General features: G+C 42.0%; 1 protein-coding gene across 12 annotated transcripts in view; it reads right to left on the minus strand.

Moving 5' to 3' along the window:
• LOC128913340 (multidrug resistance-associated protein 1) overlaps positions 1-21,940 on the minus strand; it is a 57,231-nt gene that overhangs the window by 7,744 nt on the left and 27,547 nt on the right. For 7 of the 12 annotated variants that reach the window (XM_054210687.1, XM_054210684.1, XM_054210690.1 and 4 more), the window contains 15 exons: positions 19,892-20,038; positions 19,428-19,515; positions 17,935-18,004; positions 16,922-17,048; positions 15,578-15,754; positions 14,361-14,528; positions 13,785-13,962; positions 9,009-9,053; positions 7,025-7,109; positions 5,608-5,746; positions 4,461-4,668; positions 3,300-3,610; positions 2,256-2,455; positions 1,712-1,838; positions 124-225 (listed from right to left, as the gene is read on the minus strand). In XM_054210687.1, the coding sequence (XP_054066662.1) occupies positions 124-225; positions 1,712-1,838; positions 2,256-2,455; positions 3,300-3,610; positions 4,461-4,668; positions 5,608-5,746; positions 7,025-7,109; positions 9,009-9,053; positions 13,785-13,962; positions 14,361-14,528; positions 15,578-15,754; positions 16,922-17,048; positions 17,935-18,004; positions 19,428-19,515; positions 19,892-20,038 (2,172 nt within the window). Of the gene's footprint in view, positions 1-123; positions 226-1,711; positions 1,839-2,255; positions 2,456-3,299; positions 3,611-4,252; positions 4,304-4,460; positions 4,669-5,607; positions 5,747-6,512; positions 6,852-7,024; positions 7,110-9,008; positions 9,054-13,784; positions 13,963-14,360; positions 14,529-15,577; positions 15,755-16,921; positions 17,049-17,934; positions 18,005-19,427; positions 19,516-19,891; positions 20,039-21,940 lie in introns of those variants that run through there. The other 5 variants (XM_054210688.1, XM_054210685.1, XM_054210693.1 and 2 more) reach the window with 5 other exon arrangements.

The raw sequence follows: 21,940 nt of genomic DNA on the forward strand, positions 1-21,940 counted from the left end.
TAAGCTCTATCCCATCCCTCAGCTCAGGACATGACCAACTGCACTCTCCAACCCATTCAGCTGTAGGCGAGACCTCTGAACAGGGCACTGACTTCTACAGGTATGGTGGACAACTCAACGTACCTCTTTCTCCATTTCAGCGTATTCTTTAACTCTTTCTACAGCAACGATGTTGGTTTCCAGCTCAGATGACATGCGAACCAGCCAGTTCAAGTATGCTGTAATCTGCAAAAAGAAAAGAAGTCTAGAAGCAGTTTACACTAAATATGTTACCTGCAATAAATAAAACACACATGTTTGCGTGGCAAGGTTTTGCTGGGGGAGGGGTGGGGAGTGGCAGGGGGGAGAGGTACAGGGGTAGCTTCTGTGAGAAGCTGCCAGAAGCTTCCCCTTTGTCTGACGGAGCCAGTGCCAGCCAGCTCCACGACAGGCCTGCTGCTGGCCAATGCTGAGCCCATCAGTGATGGTGGTAGTACCTTTGTGATAACATAGTTAAGAAGGAGGGGAAAATAACACCCAAAACCGTGCAATTGCAGCCAGAGAGAAGAGTTAGAATATGTAAGAGCAACAACTCTGCAGACACCAAGGTCAGTGAAGGAGGAGGGGGAAGAGGTGCTCCAGGCACTGGAGTGGAGATTCCCCTGCAGCCCGCGATGAAGACCATGGCGAGGCAGGCTGTCACCCTGCGGCCCATGGAGGTCCACAGTGGAGCAGATAGGACTACCTGCAGCCCATGAAGGACCCCACGCCAGAGCAAGCAGATGCCCGAAGGCGGCTGTGACCCCATGGGAAACCCACACTGGAGCAGACTCCTGGCAGGACCTGTGGCCCTGTGGGGGACCCACACTGGAACAGTCTGCTCCTGAAGGACTGCACCTTATGGAAAGGGCCCACACTGGAGCAGTTTGTGGAGAACTGTCTCCTATGGGAGGGACTCCACACTGGAGCAGGTGTGAGGAGTCCTCCACCGAGGAAGGAGAGCAGAGACAACATGTGACAAACTGTCCCCATTCCCTGTCCCACTGCAGTGCTGGAGGAGATAGAGAACTCGGGAGTAAAGTTAAGCCTGGGAAGAAGAGAGGAGTGTGGGGAACATTTTTTAAGATTTGGTTTTATTTCTCATTATCCTACTCCAATTTGATTGGTAATAAATTACACTAAATTTCCTCAAGTCAAGTCTGTTTTGCCTGTGACAGTAATTGGTGAATGATCTCTTCCTGCCCTTATCTCGACCCACAAGCATTATTTTTCCCTCCCCTGTCCAGCTGATAAGGGAAGCAATAGAGCAGCTTTGGTGGACACCTGGCATCCAGCCAGGGTCAACCCACCACAACACAAAACAACCAAAGCACTGCAAGTTCATGGAACACATAATCACAGACAAGATCTTGGCTATCCAGTGCTGGACAGGAGAAAAGTCCAGATGCCTTTAATATGCAGGGTATGAGTCGTCTTAGCCACATCCCCTCACGCAGGCAAGGCACTGAAGGAACTTTCCAGCATCTTTCCAGATGTTATTTGTAGGTATTATTCTCTTTCTATGTTCCTTATATTAGTTTTCCCTCTAAATCCATAGCAAGGTTCTGAATTTCTGATGCAGTCTTACAATTCAGAGTTTGGGGGTTTGTTTTTTGTTTTGTTTGGGGTTTTTTGTGTTTTGTTTGTTTGTTTTTCTTTTTTTTTTTAAAAAAAAAAAAAAAGGTAAAATTACCTGCAGTGAGTAGGACACTGAGAGGCCAACCAGTCCTGCACTGAGTTTGTTGCGTGCAATAACTGCAAACAATGCTGCAAAGAGGACAATACAGTTCCCCACGTACTCCAGACGGACAGCCAGCCACCTGCAAGAAAGAAACGTGTAATGCATCTTTCCGGTAATTCATCCACGGACAATTAGGAACCTGGCCAACTAATGTTCTGTCACACATCTTGTTTTTGCAAAGATGAGTATTCAATATTAGTAAACCTTTCAGTTGGACAAACTCCCGTCTTAGTTCAGAAATCAGCTGTGGTTAACACTGGGATGAATGAATCCAAACTTTAAAAAAAAAAAATGTTACCCAGAAGTAAGGCAGAAAGAAAATAAATTCAGAAGTAATCTTAATTCCATCACAGAAGTTTAAGCAAAACGGATATATCCACACAGGATTCCCTACCCTGGACAAGTATGCCGAGAGCTGTGATTGATAAGGAGCACAGGCAGCAGAGCCATGCCCTTCCTATATAACTGCCGTTCAATATTTCAACACCACTGTTACCTGTTTGCAACAATGCTTGGATAATAAGCTTTCTGATTTTCATCCACTTTCATGTCATTCTGCTTTATGAAACGTTTCTGCTCCTCAAAGGCTCGAATGACACTGACTCCCAGGAGAGTCTCATTGAAGTGCGAATATACAGGAGAACGACTGACAGACTCAAGGCGTTTCAGCTGGCGAGATGTGGCCACATAAAATCTCTGCAAATCAAAGTATGAGAATTATGGTTACATCCAGACTGCATCTGAAAAGACAAATGGAATCATAAGAGCGCTTCCTGACATCTGGGCTGTTAGTTACAGAGATTCAACATACACATGGGAAGACCATTACATATGCTCTGCTGTCTTTAAACAACTGCCAATCCAACCATCTCATGCAATAGCCATTTTCTCCTTTTTCTTTTCTCTGCAAGCTTAGTTCAACAGTATGAAAGACACATATATCACTGCCTTTAAGGTCTACCAACGGAGCCTGATAGACTCACTAATTCAAGAGTCAAAGTCAAAATCCAGCTTCTTCTCTCCAATTTGTGCTGGCTCTACGAGATTTCTAAGAATAAAGCAAGAGTGAAGCAAGCACACCCTTTCTACACAAGACAGGAGTGAAAGCCTGTCATCATTTCTCTTGCTTGGTAAACAATTCTCCAACAAAACAAAAACAGGCACATCAGCAATGCACACATACCCCTCTACAAGCTACTCTTTTGTTTGGAAGCAAGTTTTAGAAAAGCCCATACACTTTCCATATTTGGGTTCTGAGCAACAAGCTATACAAAATTTTCCTGAAAATCTAATGGCGTTTTTATAAAGTCTGTTTGGGTATTAAAGGATTACCTTCTGCACAAAAGTCATTCTACACTTGACAACAGAAGGAAATGCTCCGCTAACATCAGCTGATCAATAAACCATGCAAAGCACAATCAGTCAAGCATGACTCAAATCAAACACATTAAAATCCATCCTAGTGCAGAGTAAGAACTGTCGTAAAATACAGAGGATGAGTGACTGCTGGTCTCGGGGGCCCCCAGGTAACACCCCTCACCTGCACAAACAAGTAGACAAGTCCCAGAGGCGGAATAATGACAGCAGCTATAGGTGTGGCCAGCAGAATGATGATACAAGCCCCAATCACATTAAATGTCGAGCCCATGAACATCTTGATGATTGGTGGAATGGTGGAGTCAATGGTATCTATCTCCTTCGAGAAACGGTTCACCAGATTTCCACTGGGTGTTCGTTCAAAGAAACTCATTGGAGACCTGAGGACATTGTGCAGCAGGTTAAGGTGCAGGTGTCGCGAAGCAAATATTCCCCCTATTGACACAACCATTGAGTATCCAAATACAGCAATACCTAGAAAAGAAAACATGGTTTTAACTGCTTCCACCTCTCACACAAAACATTTTCCTTCATTTTCATCACTTAGCATTAGCACGATCTAGCATTAGCACCCTAGTCGAGAAACTAGGGTTCACTACAGGTAGACTCAGCAATTACTCCAGTTAAAAAAAAAAAAAAATAGTATCAGTGAAAACACCACATTTCTCTCATGGAAGAAGCTGTTTCTCTGTTACAAAATTTTGTGTAGTATTTGAGCACTTTCCTTGAGTAAAGGCCACTGCATTTTAAGGTGTCGTTTAGTTTTTATTACAGGATTTTATGGCACTTCTGAAGTGGGGTACTTGGGGTGTTAGGTTTCATGACAAACAAACTTTGATCATAAAGAGGACACATAAAAAGCCGCTGAGCTGGCCTCCCCATGGTGCTTTGGATGGACCCTCAAAAAAATCAGAGGAAAGAGCACCCCACACAGCTCAGCCAGGCCATGGCTGCAAGGGATGCAGCGTAGCCATGGTCTCCTGTGAAAACCTGTCCCTGTGAACCAGGTCAGCACAGTTTGTTTACAGACCAAGGAGCCATTTCCTGGGTCATCAACCTCTGTAAACCGCTTTCATTCTTGTTTTGTACAAACAAAAGAAAACCATATTCACTTACTGAATAACTTTATAGGTTGGTTTGCTTGCCCTTTTTTTTTTTTTGTCTTTATTCACTCAAGTTTTCCATCTTTCTATGAAGGAAAAAAAAACAACCCACACTCAAATCCGTAGCAAACTGCTGCTGCAGTTCTGGGGATACAAGGTCACCAAAAGCATTAGAAAGATTCTGAAATAGCTAATCTTAAAATAGGTAAGAGGAAGCAAACCTTGAGAAATTCCCAGTGCTCCATATACTCCCAGTCTGACATTTGTGTACTGCTGTGTCCCATTGATAACAGGATCATCTGTCCATAAACTTAGCCAGTAGTTGGAAGACAGGGAGGCTATATGATTACATATAAAGAGGAAAATGCTTAAGAAAGAGATAAAGAGTCCAATTGCTTTCATGTAGTCCCAGTACACTGTTGCCTTTACCTGAAGACAGAAGGGGGGGAAAAAAAAAAAAATATTCATTGTATTCATTTTGCGGATTAAGTTTCAAAACCAGCAACGCCCGCTTCTTCAACCCCTATTTAAAGTCATTTTCCCTGCATCAGGCCATAAAACCACAACAGTTACACTCTAGTGAGCCACTCCTTGGGAACACAAGCTGCAAAGCGTTCTGTGGAGACATGCCAAACCCAACATCCTTCCAGGGCAGGCACACACCATCTTTCCCTCATCTTCGAATGGAAGGGTAGGGAGAGATCTGTCTGAAGTAACACAGTCTGAAATAACATCAGTGGCAAAGCCAAAAACTTCACTGAGGAGTTCCAGTTTTTGCCTCTCTCTTTTTACCACAAGATTCCATAGCCTTTAATTAAATCCTTGCTCCACATGGCTTGTAGCCTATGATCTATCTTTAACCAGAGGATACGTGCGACACTGCTAGGAGGTGTAATTGCCATTTTCCCAGGAACTTCACTCTCAGGTTTCTCAGAAAGCCCTGGGTATCCTGGGATTAGATACTTGTGTCTACAGTGGAAACTTGGCTTAAATTCATCTGAATCAATTCCAGCTCCTTACACTGTAGGGCAGATTTCATTAGGTCACTTAATTTGTCACAACCTCTATCCAAGAAATAGCTGCAAGGTTTTCATTTCTCCTTTGAAACTTTGATGTTGTCAAGCCCATCATCTTTAACAAAAGTTTTGGCGTCAGCACTCTTTCTGCACGCAAACCTGGAGCTCAGCTTTGGGAGCAGAGGGCACAGCAACACTTCCATCAATTACTACACAAGCAGCAGCAAGTCCAAGAATCCACTTGGACCTTTCTCACCCCAGTTACATGGTCTTTGGAAGCTATTTTCTTCTGAACCCTGTGGATTTTTCTGAAACTGAAAGAGAGTACAGAAGTGGGAATGGGAGACCTTACCCTTCCGGTCTTCGCTGTGTCAGCCTCCGTTAGTTTCCAGGAATTCTTTTCAGCAAGTGGCTTCTGCAGCTCTGCTGTGCTGCTCTGGTGCTGTGACTTCCCAGTGTCTCTGCTGTATGTTGAAGCGTTACTGAGTTGCCTGTTTGAAGACGTTTATTTTTCAGTCTTAGCATGATGCAGGCCAGGTGTTTACTTCATAAATAGCCTTCAATAGTCCACGGCTCCAAGTCAGTGGCTTACATTACTCTGGTGATAATCAATCCCCTAACCAGTCATCATCAGACCACTGTTTACTACTGCTTCCCTCCTCACCTCACAGTGCACTCCTAATCCTCCCTAACACGTTCAATTCTCAAGTATCCACCTTCAGACACAAGTAACAGACTAGTCAGTCAAAGAAGTCTTGGTTGAGCAATCAAACTCCAGAAAGAAAAATGCTTAGTGATCATCAACACCAGCCTTTACAAACCTTATAATCATATATAGCGCAGCTGCTGAACTGCAAAAAGGGTACCTGCACTGGCATCAAAATGAGCAATTGTACTCCCAGGCACTCGTTAGCTTCAAGAAATGCAGTACGTCTAGAGCACCATAAGAATAAGGCACTATGAGATTGATTTTTGGGAAGGTATAATTAAAGTGATTGCCTTTAGCCTCTCTCAAGCGTAACAGCAGCTGTACTAGGTCAGACTAACGGTCCACTTAGCACTTCATCCCATCTGGCAGCAGTCAAATGGAGAAGCCTTAGGAAAGTGTAGGAAAGCCGGACTAGCCAGTACAATACTCTCCCTTTTAGGTGAGCCAAACCCATGATATCTTCCTACAACACGATTATTTCTTCAGATGGAAAGTGGAGTAGCACAAGAGCTCTGTGTGTGCAGACATGCATGTGCAACAGTCTGTACCTGCGACTGGAGCCGGGCTGCAGCCTCAGAGGTTCGTATGCCCAGGTGCTAGCAACTGGGGAGGCTGGGATCCAGGGGCAGCTATTGGAGAGTCTGAGCCCAACTACTGGAGGGATCCGCCTTGTACATACACACATATTATATTCTCACTAGTGAGTCTCCATCCTGCTCAGTCGATAGACGGGAACAGGATGAGGCCATTTGGTGCTGTGTTTGTGTGGGTGCTCCAAGCACGTGCGACCCGTGTGGCCAGCCATGTACACGTCGTGTGTATGTACGCTCTCTGCGCGTGTGCCGGCTGGGAGTACATCATCAGCCTTGCTACTGTTGGACCTGGAGCCACGGCGCAGCAGCAGCCTCGCGTCTCTCAGGCTGCTGGATCAGGCATTATACGTTTTCCTCTAACAAATACCATAAACACCAAATTACTGTTTGTCTGTGACGGAGTAACAGGACAGAAGCCGGTAGGGGGCACAATTATGGAGAAAGGAAGAAAAAGAGAGACTACACACCTATGCATCGACTTTCCAGGGGCTTCATTCACAAGGACTCCATTTTCTACAGGCTTTCCTTCCTTTCCAGATGGACTATTTGTATCTGGGCAGGGGGGAAGTAAATTTGAAAATGGTAAGCAAAAAGATACAAAGGTTTCATTTCAATCTTAAATGCCAGGTGCAGTCCTAATGTGCAAACAAAGGGAGGAACATAAGTAAGTACCGGATAACTGAACAGGTGAGCAAATAAGTTTAGTTCCACCCCAACAGGTTTAGTTGCCAAGACAGTGGACATTTATTTTTCTACTAAATGTAGGTCAATAATAATATAATAAAATATGAGGACATACTTGAAGTTAAAGCATGCAATACCAAGTCACACTATGACTCACTCTGTGGGGGGGGGAAAAACAAAACAAAACAAAAAAAAAACCCCAAAGCAATCCAATGACTCCTTTTCAAACCACATATTCTACACAGTTAACTATAAATTATTTTCATTTTAGAATGCAATGAGAACACTCTAATAAATGGCGGAGTGAAGCTGTAAGAGGAGAAGGCATGTGCTATTAACTTTGATCCTTCCTGCAAAATTAAGAGGAAACAACATGCAAACGCATGGTGTTTTTAAGCTACCATAGGAATCAGATTAGTTTAAGCAAAAGATCTTTCTATGAATGTCACTTCTCAAAAAAAAAAAAAAAAAAAAGTCATGTTGTCTCACAACATCCCATTTGTAACCAGATGCAGCACATAGGAGGCAACTGTCTAAAACATTTCACAAAAGCTGTCAGCTTGAAACATTAAGCTTTCTCTGAGCAACTTAATTCAGGGCCACGAGTAAAATTTCTACGTTCAAGTTGTGTCATCATTTTCCTAATACTAAACAAATGACCAACTCCTAAAATACTGTCAATTAAATGGAATTCCGTTTTCAAGTATGAAAGTTAATTCAGAATATGTAACAAAAAAAAGAATTCTGCACTTTAAAGCATTTACGCAATGCACAGTTTACGCAAACAAAAAAGCCCACCTGCATCTATTCAAAAGATATGCAGGAAAATTTGTGTAGATCCTGAGTCTGCAGTTTTCATGTTTTTATGCTAAAGCAACATATATGCATAAAACAGCTTATCAACACATTAAGCGTGGACTGTTTAAACAAAGCTATTTCCTCCTGTGTCTGCAAACTGAACATTGGTCCATTACTCTAAAACCCCAAAGCTAAACTGTTCAGTGTGGCCTAGAAGCAGAAAAAAAAAGCAGAAAATGTGAAAAAGTGAAAAGTTCAATGATTTAATTCTTATTTTTATTTATCTGAATGAGAGCAAACCCATATGGGACTGCTGGTTATTTTAAGCACTTGACAGCATGTCTTTTGAAAAGCTCCCATATGAAAACCAGCAAGCATTCCAGCGACATATCGCTTTAGAGCATCACTGAAGTTCTAAACCCACACGAACAAAACAAAACCACAAATAAACCATCCTCCCCTAGCAGCTCTTAAATTTGGTTTTGTGTTGTAAGCTACAAAGATTTCCTGCTCATACGGCATTTTCCTCTTGAGAACAAAAAATGCTCAAGATTGCTACAGTAAATTTGGCATGTGCACCTAGGGCATAAACTCACCAAGGAGGGCTCTGTGGGAACAGCTTGCAAGTACTGAATACACATATGGGAACAAAAAGGACCTTAGGGGCTCAACCCTGGACAATGCCGCCCTCGGCACTCTCACTACACTCCTAAATCCAGGGAACATCTTCAAAGTTTATTTAAAGCTTCCTCATGGAAGTGTTCAAGATAAAGAATTGCTGCGGATGAGTTATCTACAAGTTCACACACCAACTGTTGTAGCATCACACAAACAAGTAACATGCAAGTCAAGCAGATACCTTCTATTATGCAGACAAAATTATTCCAAAAATCACTCAAGGAACCGCAGCTACTCATACTACTCCCATACAAGCACTAATATAAAGCCACATGGTACAAAAGCAGTTACCTGTTTCCAGAGGTTGAATCGTTCCTTCTAACGAAGGATCCGAGTCTAAAAGTATATATAATTAACTTTTTCCAGAACACACTCAACCATTTTCAATCTTTACAAACACAAATGCATCTAAGTAGCACAACCTAAACCACAAAACCATAAATGTCCAAGACAGGATCAAATTTGCTGAAATGGACCTCTTTTTAATCCCAAGCCTCATACGCAGTCACAAAAGACAAACTTGAGGAAAAAGAAAAAATCCAAGTCAGATGGCTATGAGTGACAGAAACTTCCCTTCTTTCAAGACATGCACTAATGAAGAGAGAATCACAAAAAAGTGACTAGATCTAAAGTAGCCTCACTATGTACAGGGAACTACCATATGCATTTTCCCCAGTGGTGGGAAAGAGACTTCATTCAAGAATCTTAAGAGAATCCCTGACCTTAACATAAAAGATGCAAAGCATCATATTTTTAGAGTAGCAACTTTCGTCCACATCTCTCCTCCCAGAGCTGTGCTATTCTGCCTTGCTTTAGTCACGCAACTGCAAAGACAGAAGGAGAGCTGTGGTAGCACAGGTTTTCTTAGTCCCGTCTACTGTGTAGTCCCCAGTCATCATCCTACATATAGACAGATTAGTAAGAAGCAGCAAGATATTTAACTCTTCCAAGCATCTTGACACTCTAACAGCACTCATCTTGAATCAGTATTTGCTTCTGACATTCGGGGCAGAGGCTGCAAACAGGACACAGGAAAAAGCTGAATTATGATAGAAGAAAAATTAATTTAAGATAATTATTTCCCAACACAGATAGATGTTTCCTGAATTACCACTCAGGTCCAGACTCCACAACAACATCTGGAAAAAGAGCCAAACATCTCAATATTTAACTCTTGCCTTCCAAGGAGTCACAAAGGAGAGAAGCACCTATCCCTACAGGCATCATACAAGCAATCCTAACTATCCAACGCTGCTATAAGCTTAACTCAGGCACAATACACAGGTGTACTGGACTCTACTGGGAGACAGTGTTGATCTTGAAGGCACAATGCTTTTCCTTGCAGATATGAAACTCCAGACCATAACGCAGAGTTAATTTTTATTATGAAATACACACTACTACCTAGTGTATAATACAAAGCCATTGAGCAAGGAAACTACCTTCCTTCCAAATTCAGCACTTGAAAAATAAATCTAAATTTATTTTGTTTTCTCGCTGCTGCAACTGGGAAGCAATTTATACAGAGGCTGCGCAAGGCCCTGCAAATCTTACTCCTGTACCATACTGTCTTTTCCAGAGAGTAGACTTCTACTTTGTACAGGACAACAGCTGGAATTTGAGGAATTAAGTCCACAAAAATTAAGAAGAAAAAACCCAAAGACATTCAAATTGAGAAGCTACAAGTGGCAGATCAAGAAACTTCCTCTCAAAATATGCAAGATATGCAGATTGTTGAACTAAACTCTACAGTCCAGACCCTTAGCAGTTCTAGAGTACTTTTACCCTCCTCTCCCTCCAAACCAAAACTGAGTAAGCCTGTTGTGCTGAGAATTCTCATATTAAAAAAAAATTAAAAAAAAAATAATGAACTGAGTAGCCACTGAAAGGTCTTTCAGCTTTTTATTTGATTGCAAAGTCAGAGCCAAATGCTGGGGAGGGAGCCATCTGAAGCACAGCCCGCACAATGTAAACAAGAGTTAGAATTACTAATTGTGCTGTACATCTCTAGCTTTCAGGCACTGCAGTCAAGACCGAAGACGAACCAGACAGTTAAAAAATATTTCAACCTTATCGTGCAGTTGCACTTCTGTGGAGCCACTTTTACTCCCCACAAACACTAAAAATAGCTCCAGGCTGTTCAAGGACAAATCAAAGTTTATGCTGAAGCCATTTGGAAAAAACAGCAAAACCCCAACCCACACACATATTAAAACAAAACGTCTGTTGCATTAGTTTATATGGGAGACACAGGAAAATAGTCAAAAGAAAGGTAATCTTAAGGTAACTATTTGCTAGCTCTACAGCAAGAGGTATTGCAGCAACAGCTACAAGCCTGGAGGGGCAGGGCAGGACAACGGATGGCACCAAAAAAGGAACAAACTCACAGGAGCCAAGGGCACATGTATGACTCCAGACCGATCTGCCCAGGCAGGAGTACCAGCATCAGCGTATCAGCCACGCTAAGTGCCAGAGAATGGAACAACTGCTAAAGGCAAGAATAATTGGGATGCTTTTCATAAAACCTGGTAGGTTATTTTACATGTAGTTCCAGTTACTTTAGAGAAGATTATACACCGTAGGTACAGTAAGGCATCCATTTCATGTATCCACGGCTGAAAGCAGCAGGGCTGCACATTTCACTCCCTGTGGCTTCGCAGCTACTGCTGCCATCCTTGTCACCATCTTTTGCATCAAGTAGGATGCTGGAGAAGAAGAGGGGGCTCACACCTCTCCTCTGAGCCATCCCAAAGCCTAACACTGGGGCAGCTTTGTGGAGTGGTGAGTTTTCGCCAGGCACAGAAGAAATGTGGTGAAGCTGAGGATGGGAAAGGCAGCAGTACAGCACGCAGACGGCAGGTAACCCTGGGGAATCCCGATGGGAGAGAAGGGCTGGGGGGAAATGGGGACCAGAGTCACAGCCAAACCTCAGAGGCTGAGCAGGAGGAGAGGCTTTCCCACCCTTGCAGAAGCAGGATGTAGTCCAGCCAGAAAGCACCAATCCACAGTTTTCTACTTTGCTCCAGCTTGCATGCTTTCAGGCTGCCAACATGTAGCTTCAGACATAAGGGAGCCTCCCTTTTAAAGTGGGTGTGCCCATCCCCTCCAGCTAGCTGGGACTGACTCCCATCACAGATACGGTGTTTATCCAAGAACCTGTGATTTGTAATATTTAGTTATCTTCTACACCTCTGATAGATGTTAATATTATCCCTGTGAACCAGACAAATAATGCCCCTATTTTTCACTTTTCACCATCGGCAGAGGATCACTCAACCAAAACTGAGAAACAAATTTGCTGCAAATAGGCCAGCCCTGTGATACAGCAATCCTCTCCGAATCACCAGGGCCATACTGAAGTTAAAAGTACCTTTTATTAGACAACTGCAGAGAAGCATGGCAAAAGATAAAGCACTGTCTCACTTTCCAGAAGAAGATTCAGTATTTAAAGGGAAAAGCAGAATAACTTGGTTTAATATGAAGGACTCCAAAAGCTACCATACACTTGGAAAAGGGAGGGGAGAAGCATATTAAAGGAGGCAAATCTCTGTACAAGACAACTTGTTAACTTCCTAGGGAAGCGCTGAGAAAATTTGTCTCCGGAACTCCCTTACGCTGAAGATTGCAACAAGTCTGACCAGTAGCTATAGGAGCACCTACAGAATTACACAGAAGTTAGCTGGATTCTGCTTCCATAAAATCTCTTCCCGCGATGCTTTTCACAGTGGGATTCCCCACCCATACAACACTCGCTGTTTATAGTGTCCACCCAAACTCGCATCCCAGTGTGCAGAGCACCAACGGAGACGCATCAAGAGACCTCTCCCAGAGGAGAGCTAGGCTACAGCTGAGCATCCTGACCTTGAGCCTCAGCTTGACACATCGCCCCCAAATCCAACTCCCCATCAGTGATGGCTGGACGCATGAGAGGGAGCCAGGAGAAAGTGCCACCTTGGGCATCCAGGGAACAGACTCTGCTTGTTCACAGCCTCCAAAGGCAGTCTGTGTTGCCAGCCTGGATAGCAGAGGGCAGCTTCAGAGAATAAGGCAGACCATCACAGCCCTCACACAAGGAACTTTTAGACAAACATCAGCAGCAGCCCCTTTCCAAAGGCCACCATTCAACACCTCTTTAACGCTTCCCAGCTTCATCAGCGCTTCCCAGCTTCATCAGCGTAGGTAAGTGTGGCACCATTTCTGTTTTGCCTGTGACATGCATATGAGGAATGGACTAAAAAATGCCTCTGCTTTCCCACTAGGGAATGGGTGGGAACAATGGGTCTTCCAAATGGAAGATGGAGGGAAAAGTGGGTTCAGTCCCTTCCTTGATCTGGAGAGCCTGCTCTGCAGCACTGAGCAGCAGGGATTTGCTACCAAACAGGCCTCAAGTGCACGCCAACAGCTTAACCCGTCAGCACAGCACAAGCTCCCCTCATACTTTTCAACATGAGCCCATGGAGGAGTGTCAGGAAATCACCACAGGCAAGCCGCTGAAGAAAACTGGCTGGAGGCAAGAAACTAAGTTCCCTTATGGAAATCCAATAATGCAACCGTCTGCAGGAAAAAAAAAAAAACAAAAAAAAAACCACCAAAACCAAACCAACACTACATCTGAAGTATATTCCTATATCAGTGCAGCTCTACAGCTGTTTTGTAAAGAAAAAGCAGGAGTCAGGGACGCCAGCTAGAAAAATGAGCTGCTGCTTCCTCCTCCCCTTCCCCAAAGGAATTATCTGCATAAAAAAGACACATCCTAATAAGTACAGGAAGGTTGTATAAACCCCATCTGGCCTTTACTTGATCTCACAAGCATCTGAATTTTGCTCTAAGTGAGAGGAATTTTACGACAGATCTACTCCACATTTTCTGAGATTTTAAGAAAGAATGTGCGTTTAATCTCGCAACATTCAATGCCCTGAAGAAAGAAGCACCTCTAGGTATAGGTATATCACAAGAAATAATAATTTCTGTTAACTTTCCTTCCACAACTAATATTTCTCCTTTAATGTGACTCCCTTAACATTCCACACATCAGCTTATCCCGTGAGAATTTGTTTGTAAGCTTACCACTGTTCTCCATGCTTTGTTCAGCATTAGCATATGTACGAAGAAACTCGGCAAAAGCCCCATCTTGCTTCAGCAGCTCCTGGTAGGAGCCCATCTCAGAGATTTCTCCATCAGTCATTACCAGAATTGTATCCATCTGAGGCAGATAGTTGATTGCGTGGGTTACCAAAACCCGTGTCTAAATAGCAAAAGAAAAAAAGAAAAAAAAAAAAAAAAAAAGGTTTTTCTAACATCTCAACATCTCAAATACAATGGTTGAACTACTGTTCTGCTGGCTGAATTCTGTGTATAACATAGTAATAACTATGGACAGGCATGCAGCATTATTAAGAAAAAAATACTGTCCTTGTTTTGATTTTTGCATCAAAGAATTCTGAATTACAGAAAACAGAGCACATTTCATTATAAAGACTCACTATTTTATGAAAGTCCTCTAAAAATCTCAGAAGGATCCCTTCATTTTTCAGATGTTTGAAACAAAAGCCTGAATACACAACTTGACAAACTTGGAATCATTTGAACTCAGCAAAGAAAAACAAATCATTCTCTAGAGACAAGTAACTCGTTATGACATACTTTATTTTTCAGGATTCCTTTTGGTCCAATAACTTTTTCAAAAATATGCTTCCCAACATGAGCGTCAACAGCTGATAAAGGATCGTCAAATAAATAGACATCTGCATTACAGTAAACCGCCCTAGCAAGACTGACTCGCTGTTTCTGTCCTCCAGACAAATTCACACCCTGGGGAAACAAGAAAATATGATCCTTTATTTACAGCTGAAGAGAGATGTCTTGCTACAGTTTGTGAAAGACAAGTCATAGGTGGTTTATCCGAATTAGAGAAATTTCAACATTGTATGAAACACATCTCCATCACGAATAATTCCACCAGCACAACAGCATAAGCAATCACAGTTAAAATCCTCTTGGAAGGAAGCACAGCTATTAAGTTCTTGCTGTCAGTGAGGGGCTAGACAAAGAAAAGTGTTTGCTAGCAATTTGCTAGCAATTAACCCAGACTGACCTACCTAATTTTGTACGTTCAGAGGCTACTCTTCTTCTCAGCTGTAATTCTGCAGTGCTGCCTCTGATTTAATAAACAAACTCTGTTCACATCCTACAGTCTGGTTGTGCTGCTGACCAATAAGAAAGATAAAGCTGCACCTTTTACTGAATCTGCAGCTGTCAGCTATACCCCACCTATAACTAGTCAGCAGGCAAAGCACGTATCCCTACATCGCCCTGTCTTCTCGGGTACATCAGCTTGGCAGAACACTGAGCAGGTTACAAACACATACCCTGCTTGCCATGTGGTTAGGGGACACCTGGATTTGCTCCCATAACAGAGCACTACAACATGGATGCAAGTTTCTAAACCCCACACCACACATACACATACTTTTGCAACCAAGTGCCAGTTTTGGGGTAGTGGTTGTTTTGGGGATTTAGGGGTTTTGGGGGAGGGGCTTCTGAGTTTGGGGAAGGGGGGTGTTTGCTTGTTTTAAATGAAACTGAAGCGTTCAGGAGATTCTTCTATTCCTGTTTCCATACATTTTTCTGCTCTATAACAATGGGAAGATGCTTTTGCATTCGTAATTGAGGACAGGCTTCCTCCCCTTTGAGGCTTAAAGACAATGAAAACATTCTGTTAAAATTTGCCTCTTATTCTAGAGGATTTCTACTCTGAATGTTTTAAATTCAATACAACTTTAAGATAAAGTAGAATAGAAGTCATATGGCCTTAAGTACAAAGCAATAGCACTGTTATGGTAGAGTGGGTATTTAAATACCTTTTCTCCTATTTCTGTTTTGTCTCCCGTAGGAAGAATCTCTATATCAGGCAGCAGCGCACAAGCCTCAATCACACACTTGTACCGGTTCTCATTCATCTCCCTTCCAAAGATAATGTTATCTTCCAGAGTTGCATTTTGGACCCAGGCTTGCTGAGGAACGTAGGCTACTGAGCCCTGCAAGAAAAAGAAAGTTCCTTATTCGGTACTTTAGACTAAAAGTCTGTACACAAAGTCAAAGCACAGCAGGGCTTTGAGAGGCAGACGGTGCTAACCACCTCACAAATGGCCTATGGTCATTTCAAAACTGCAGGAAGTGGTTCTTGGGCTACCACCTCCTCCAAAATGTTATTTTTATAATCTTCTCTACAAGTGAATTTAACAAAGTGTGTTGGTGGAAAATAAAGGACTTCAAACAAAACATGATTCACTAACATAAACTTGGAATAAACTTTTGCTTAGAGAGTATGTTTGCACAATTACTGAATGTCAAAAGTCGTTAGTTTTTTCATAGCATTATAAATTATGCTCTGCATAAAACAATTTCATCAGCAATGCAAGTATTTCACAAATGCACCCCTACCAAGGCATTTTTGAAGAAAGGAGGGAAAGTAATTTTTATTTAAAAGTAACTTTAAAAGGAAAAGATTGAGCTACTGCAAAGTATTTTGCTTTGAAGATTAGTTCTGCCTTCTCTTTCTGCACAAACGATCAGTGATTCCGATCTCACCTACTTTATTTTTTCAGGACAATTTTGGAGATGACCAAAGGTGCATTCTTTTAAATGCAACATATTTGTTTCATCTTAAAATAATTCTCTTTCCATATATTACAGTAGCAGTGAAATCCAAAACAAATACTTTTTCCTTATTTACTTACTTACAGGTCATTTTTCCCCTGTGAGATCTGTGCAACTCTGATGTCTAAGAAAGTACAAACGACAACAGCAGCTTCTCCCATGTTTGGGTATCTGGGTGTACCCTCTCTCCTTGTAATGCTCTGATGTCTAAGAAGGTGTGAACCTCAGGCTGGAGGATGTATAATGGAGTCTCCTCGCCTCATGCCTGGCTGCCAACAAGACTCACCAGGATACTTATCTTTGAGACCTCCATCATTCTGTTTGACTAAATCTGAAACCAACAGATTTAGAAGTTGTTGGGTCGAGGCTTAACAGGCAATTACACAGAGTGCAGGCTAAGGCATACACATGGCTTGCCAGGAAGTCAGGCTAAAAAAGGTACTAATTTGAAAGGCTGTCTCTTCTCCTCTTAACACCACTTGGTAATCTAGAATCCCTCTGGCAATACCCACAAACAGCTGAACAATTCTTCAGACACATCACACCTTGACAACCACGTAGCCTTCTTTTTTGTCCATCTCCCCCAGTAAAGCAGACAGCAATGAAGACTTTCCACAGCCAACTTGACCAACAACAGCTACCAAGGAGCCTTCAGGAACAGTGAAATTAATGCTGAAATAAAATGCACATAATTCAGCCTTGCTTGCTGGCACATCCCAATAGTTAAACAGTCTGTTGAACAGCCCATATAAAGCCAGATGCAATGTGAATACCTACTGCAAATGCTGACACAGCACAGAAACTTTGTTTGCAAATGCAAACAGTTCAGAAAAATTCAGAAAGCACCCAGCTCTTCTTACACTTAGGATATAGCGTCTTAATACGTAATTAGTCAAAAGGGGAACACAACCTGTCTGATATTTCTCTCAAATCTTCTGTGAACACAAATGTAAATACCAATGGATGCTTCCCAAACAGCATCCTTGCAGAACATGCAATTTAAGACACAAGAAAGAGCAGCCAAAATGAAGGAAGGGGGCAGGGCACAGGGAAGACGCTACTTGTAGCTGCATCACCCCAGTTACTTCATTAGTCATACCACGTGAAGAGTTCTTCACTGGTTTTCTGCAGTACAGGAATAAAGGATGGCTACAGTTCAGCGCGAGTAAGATTTTAAAAGGAAGACTGAGGACACAGTGCAAACATGAGGCACTAGGGATAATTACGAGGGGCTAATCTGGCTGCATCCTCTAGATGGAGCTCCTCCCATCTGCAGCACATAGCAAGAACTTGAAATCTCTGAGGCTTTCCCTGCTCCCATTATACTTCTTCATACTCCCCTTTATGCATTCCATATATAAAATATACTTTTTAAATTCCTCTAGTTCGTGAAGACCCTGGTTTAAAAAACCAAACATATAAATATAGAACAAGTGTTATTTGTTCTCCTGTTCCTTTAAGGCAACAAACTCTTCTGCATATAGATTTTATAGTTCAAATACAGGTCATTTATGATACAACAAGATTACAGAGCAGAATAAAGGGTACTAATTCTTACCTGTTCAGTGAAGGAGGATCATTTTTGGACCAGCTGAACGTTGCATTCTTTACAACAATGCTTCCTTCAGCTGACAAATAGAAAATTCATATTTATACAAGTGCCAACGAAAGCAGCTGAATTGCATGCTCAGGATCATGACACAGAAGTCAATCTAAGCACAAATAGGCAGAGGTATAAAGCTACTTTTTCAGCAGAAAAACAACCCACTGCTTACCAAAAGCTTGTGTTCTGCTTTTACTGAATTTATCAAGACAGCATTAGTTCTGAGGTTACACTTATCCAGTAACAAGGAGGTACATGAATGTCAACTATACAGAGATCCTGACTTATTCAGCTGCACCTTCCTTTATCCAACTCCCCTGCAGCACTGCAAAGTCAGTTCAGCAAACCAGCAGCCACAGGCTGACTTGTGCTTCAGTGGAGGCATCAGCTAAACTGCCAATTCCATGTGTGAAGCCAAGTTACTACAAGAATGATAGGGGAAAATAAAACTACCAAATAAGGTTGCATTGTACTGGCAGCTGTAGATTTTGAGAGTGTCAACTCAAAATATACCACTCCTAATTCAACCAAGTATGCAATAAATAGCTAGCCTAGGTAAATATTTACATTAGTATGCAAGTGAAGCCCACTATGGACCAAAAAAAAAAAACCAAAAAAAACGAACAACAAAACCCCACACTGAAGATCTGTGAGCAATATTTTCATGGTTATCAGATGAGAAAGGGGAGGAGATATTCCCAAAAGGAAGATGGGGGCGGGGGGGGACAAAAAAAAAAAAATACAGTAGATGACAGTTTACTGGAAAGCCAAGTGACTAAAATGATATAGAGCTGAGCTAACCACATGAGAGGCAGTGATGGGGATTTCACTATCTTTGTAAAAAGGAAGTAAGAAAAATCATTTAGAAGTGACTGACGCAGGTAAAGTCAAGTTTTGTTTTGCAAGAAAAAGGGCACTAGTTTTTCAGTAAATCTGCGTTCACATTTATCTGTCTCCTAAATGGCTCTATATAACCGGACCAGCAATGCTGCGTACAGTGGGAGCCATGCTGGGAGTAACGCCCTTTGCATTTACCAGAACTGGGACTTATCATTTCTCCTTCAGGGGTGCTGAATGTTACATGGTGGTTGTTCTCCAAAATGCTGGGTTTTGTCACAGCATTAATTATGATTCTGTTATATGCCTTTAAATTTCAAATGGCTACAATTAAAACAGCCTAACAAGTAATTTTTAGAGTGACCATCTGTGTCTGGATGCAACCATTCTGTAGTTTGGACACAGGAGTGGGGGAGAGAAAATAAATTACCTGAGAAGGTGGCAGAAACTTTATGTAATTTCATTTTACAAACTCCCTTCTCTGCTTTCTGGCTAAAATTATCAGTGGAATCTATCAAAATGCAGTAAGTTTGTTACAGAAAGCAAAAGAAATGCTGCAAAGCCACCCCAAACCTGTACACACTGATTTTCAACAGGAAAACAAAACTCACCCTCTGTGATGGGAACTCTGATAATGCTGTCTGGATCTAACTCTTCATGAGACAGGAACACCCTAAGGCGCTTCAAGGAGACACTGGCCTGCATGGGAAACGGATGTAAAACTATCTTATACTCTGCTCGTTATATTTAAGAGCCTGTTGTTTTGCACCACATATACATTACATCATTATTATGCACTCCCAATCCTTCCTTAAAACCATTGCATGGTTTCTTGCATAGTCATCACACTTGTACTTCCCAAACCACAAGAACTATGGTTGATTTTGGGAACACCCATCCACCCTTAACCAGGATTGATAATTTTGCTTGCACAGGTCTTAACACAGGAAATTCAAAGCTCCCTTGCTGAGGCAGCTGAATTTCACCAGTGGACGTTCTCTAAGCACAGGAACGTAACCTTTCCACCCAGTGGCTACTTCTGCACAGAAACACCAGTTAATGACTGAAGCCTTACTTCTACTATGCTGCTGATAACCATAGGAAGCATGTTCAATGGAAATCTGAGGATGTTGAATAATGCTAGGGAAACAAATGCCTTCTGAGCATCCAAGATGTTGTTCTTGTCTATTGTGACGTACACAGCAAACGTGGACAAGGCAACCTGAAACAAAGTGTAATGGTTACAGTTAGGGTCACATTTTTTAAAGCCACTAACTCAGGAGTCACCACAGTCTGATAACTGGACTCAGAGATCTAAAAAAAATCAAAGAGCAATGTTCTGGTAACTTCCTTGTCCCTGATAAGCTTTTTGCTAAACAAACATTTGCTTTAAATCTATTGTTGTAGAAAGAAGTTGATGGCTCCTCTTGGAAAGGTGTCAAGTGCTCACTTTCTTCACATAGCAAGGGTGACAACACAAATGCCCCAGGTTATTTGTGGTCACACTGCAGGAGAAGGGAAGGAGAGGAATGATCACTAGTGGTTCTCGCTGCCATCTTCAGTTTTAAGGCACTCCCCACGGTACCAGATATTGGATCAGTAACATATATAGACATAAAAGATAGAATCCCAATGCTAACCCATTTTGTATTTTGTAGAGACTACCTCAACCCTAGATTTCCAAGTGCAGCCCACTTTATCATGGACAGATTGTTTTCCAAGAAACTTGAAATGTTACTGCATTACAAAGATGAAACTTTATAGTACCTAAACAGTTCACAACAGAAAAGCTTAAAATCCATGCTGAACAAGAAAATTACATTGAACCATTGTTATCATCAATCGTAAGGTATAAAAATAACTCAAAAAATCCATACTTATCTGCATTTTGTTAAAAATACGTTGATGAGTAAATTATAGTAAAATTACAGTAAACTAAGTAAAACCTCAGAGTGTACTGGAAGATCCAGCAACTCTTTCCCACAGTCTGCCACTGTGGGCATCAAGGAATCTCAAGGTAGGCTAACCTTTGGCATTCCCGCTCCCACAGGACTTGAAACAATTAGCTCAAATGCCTAACAGTCTCATCTAAGCACAGCATCCATTGAAGACATTAGTATTTGTTAAAAATCTGACTGCTGTGAGGACATGTATTGTTCTTCATACTGCGGCTGACTCAGCTGTGCCTGGTACAGTAGCTTGTTTGTACAACCCTTAGTTTGGACAACCATATCCCAGGGAGAAAGCCCTCCCACAGAGATCAAAAACAAGACTGGGTCCAAAGAATAACCTCAGAAGCAGCATGTCTGCACTCTTGTGTTACCAGCAATTAGTCTGAAATACACCCTTATCAGCACACACAGCAGCAGGGAGGGTACTACAAAATTAATAGTTCATGACACCATTATTAAACAATGTTTTAAAGAGCCCTGGTCACAGAAACAGGAGAAGGAATAGAGGAAATAAAGAGTTTTGCATGGCAAAAGTACTTTCAAGTAGGCACTTACAATAATTCTTTAATCAGAAGTTCAGAAGAACACACAGGAATGAACAAAAGTCCAAGAAACAGGATGTTAAAGAGCAGCCTTGCACTTCGGTCTGAACCAATTCTGACCCAGTGGCAAACACCCTACGGTGTAGGACCACTGCCGCACTTTCACATGTGTGCTGAAACAGAGCTACTCCTTAGGCAATTGTCTTCTTAGACTCCACAGAACAGCATTAAAGGAGTCCACCTGCAGAGTTTTATTTAGAAACTTCATTTAATAATGTATTTATATTAAAAGCATCTCAGACTTCTTTTAGAAAAGCATTCACTTAAGAATGCAGCTGATGTTTCCTACACAGGGCACTGCTGCTTCTGCCTTTCATCATGCCCAAAACATAATGTAAACACTAAAAATGTTTGCAGGAAAGGAATCTGAGACTGGAAAGTACACTTAAACACCTTCAACTGGAACAGCACATATTTTATCCTAATGTAGTCATAGCTTTTATTTGCTTCTGCAGACAAGAGCAATGGCCCCTTGTTCAAATAGGGTCTGAAGCAATTTTGATGTGATCTCACCCTTGTCTCCCTTTTATTAGTTTAAATGTAAGCTAACCACAAACACAGAGGGGATGT

This window comes from Rissa tridactyla, chromosome 8, assembly GCF_028500815.1.
Source record: "Rissa tridactyla isolate bRisTri1 chromosome 8, bRisTri1.patW.cur.20221130, whole genome shotgun sequence".
In the NCBI taxonomy this organism is placed as follows: Eukaryota; Metazoa; Chordata; class Aves; order Charadriiformes; family Laridae; genus Rissa; species Rissa tridactyla.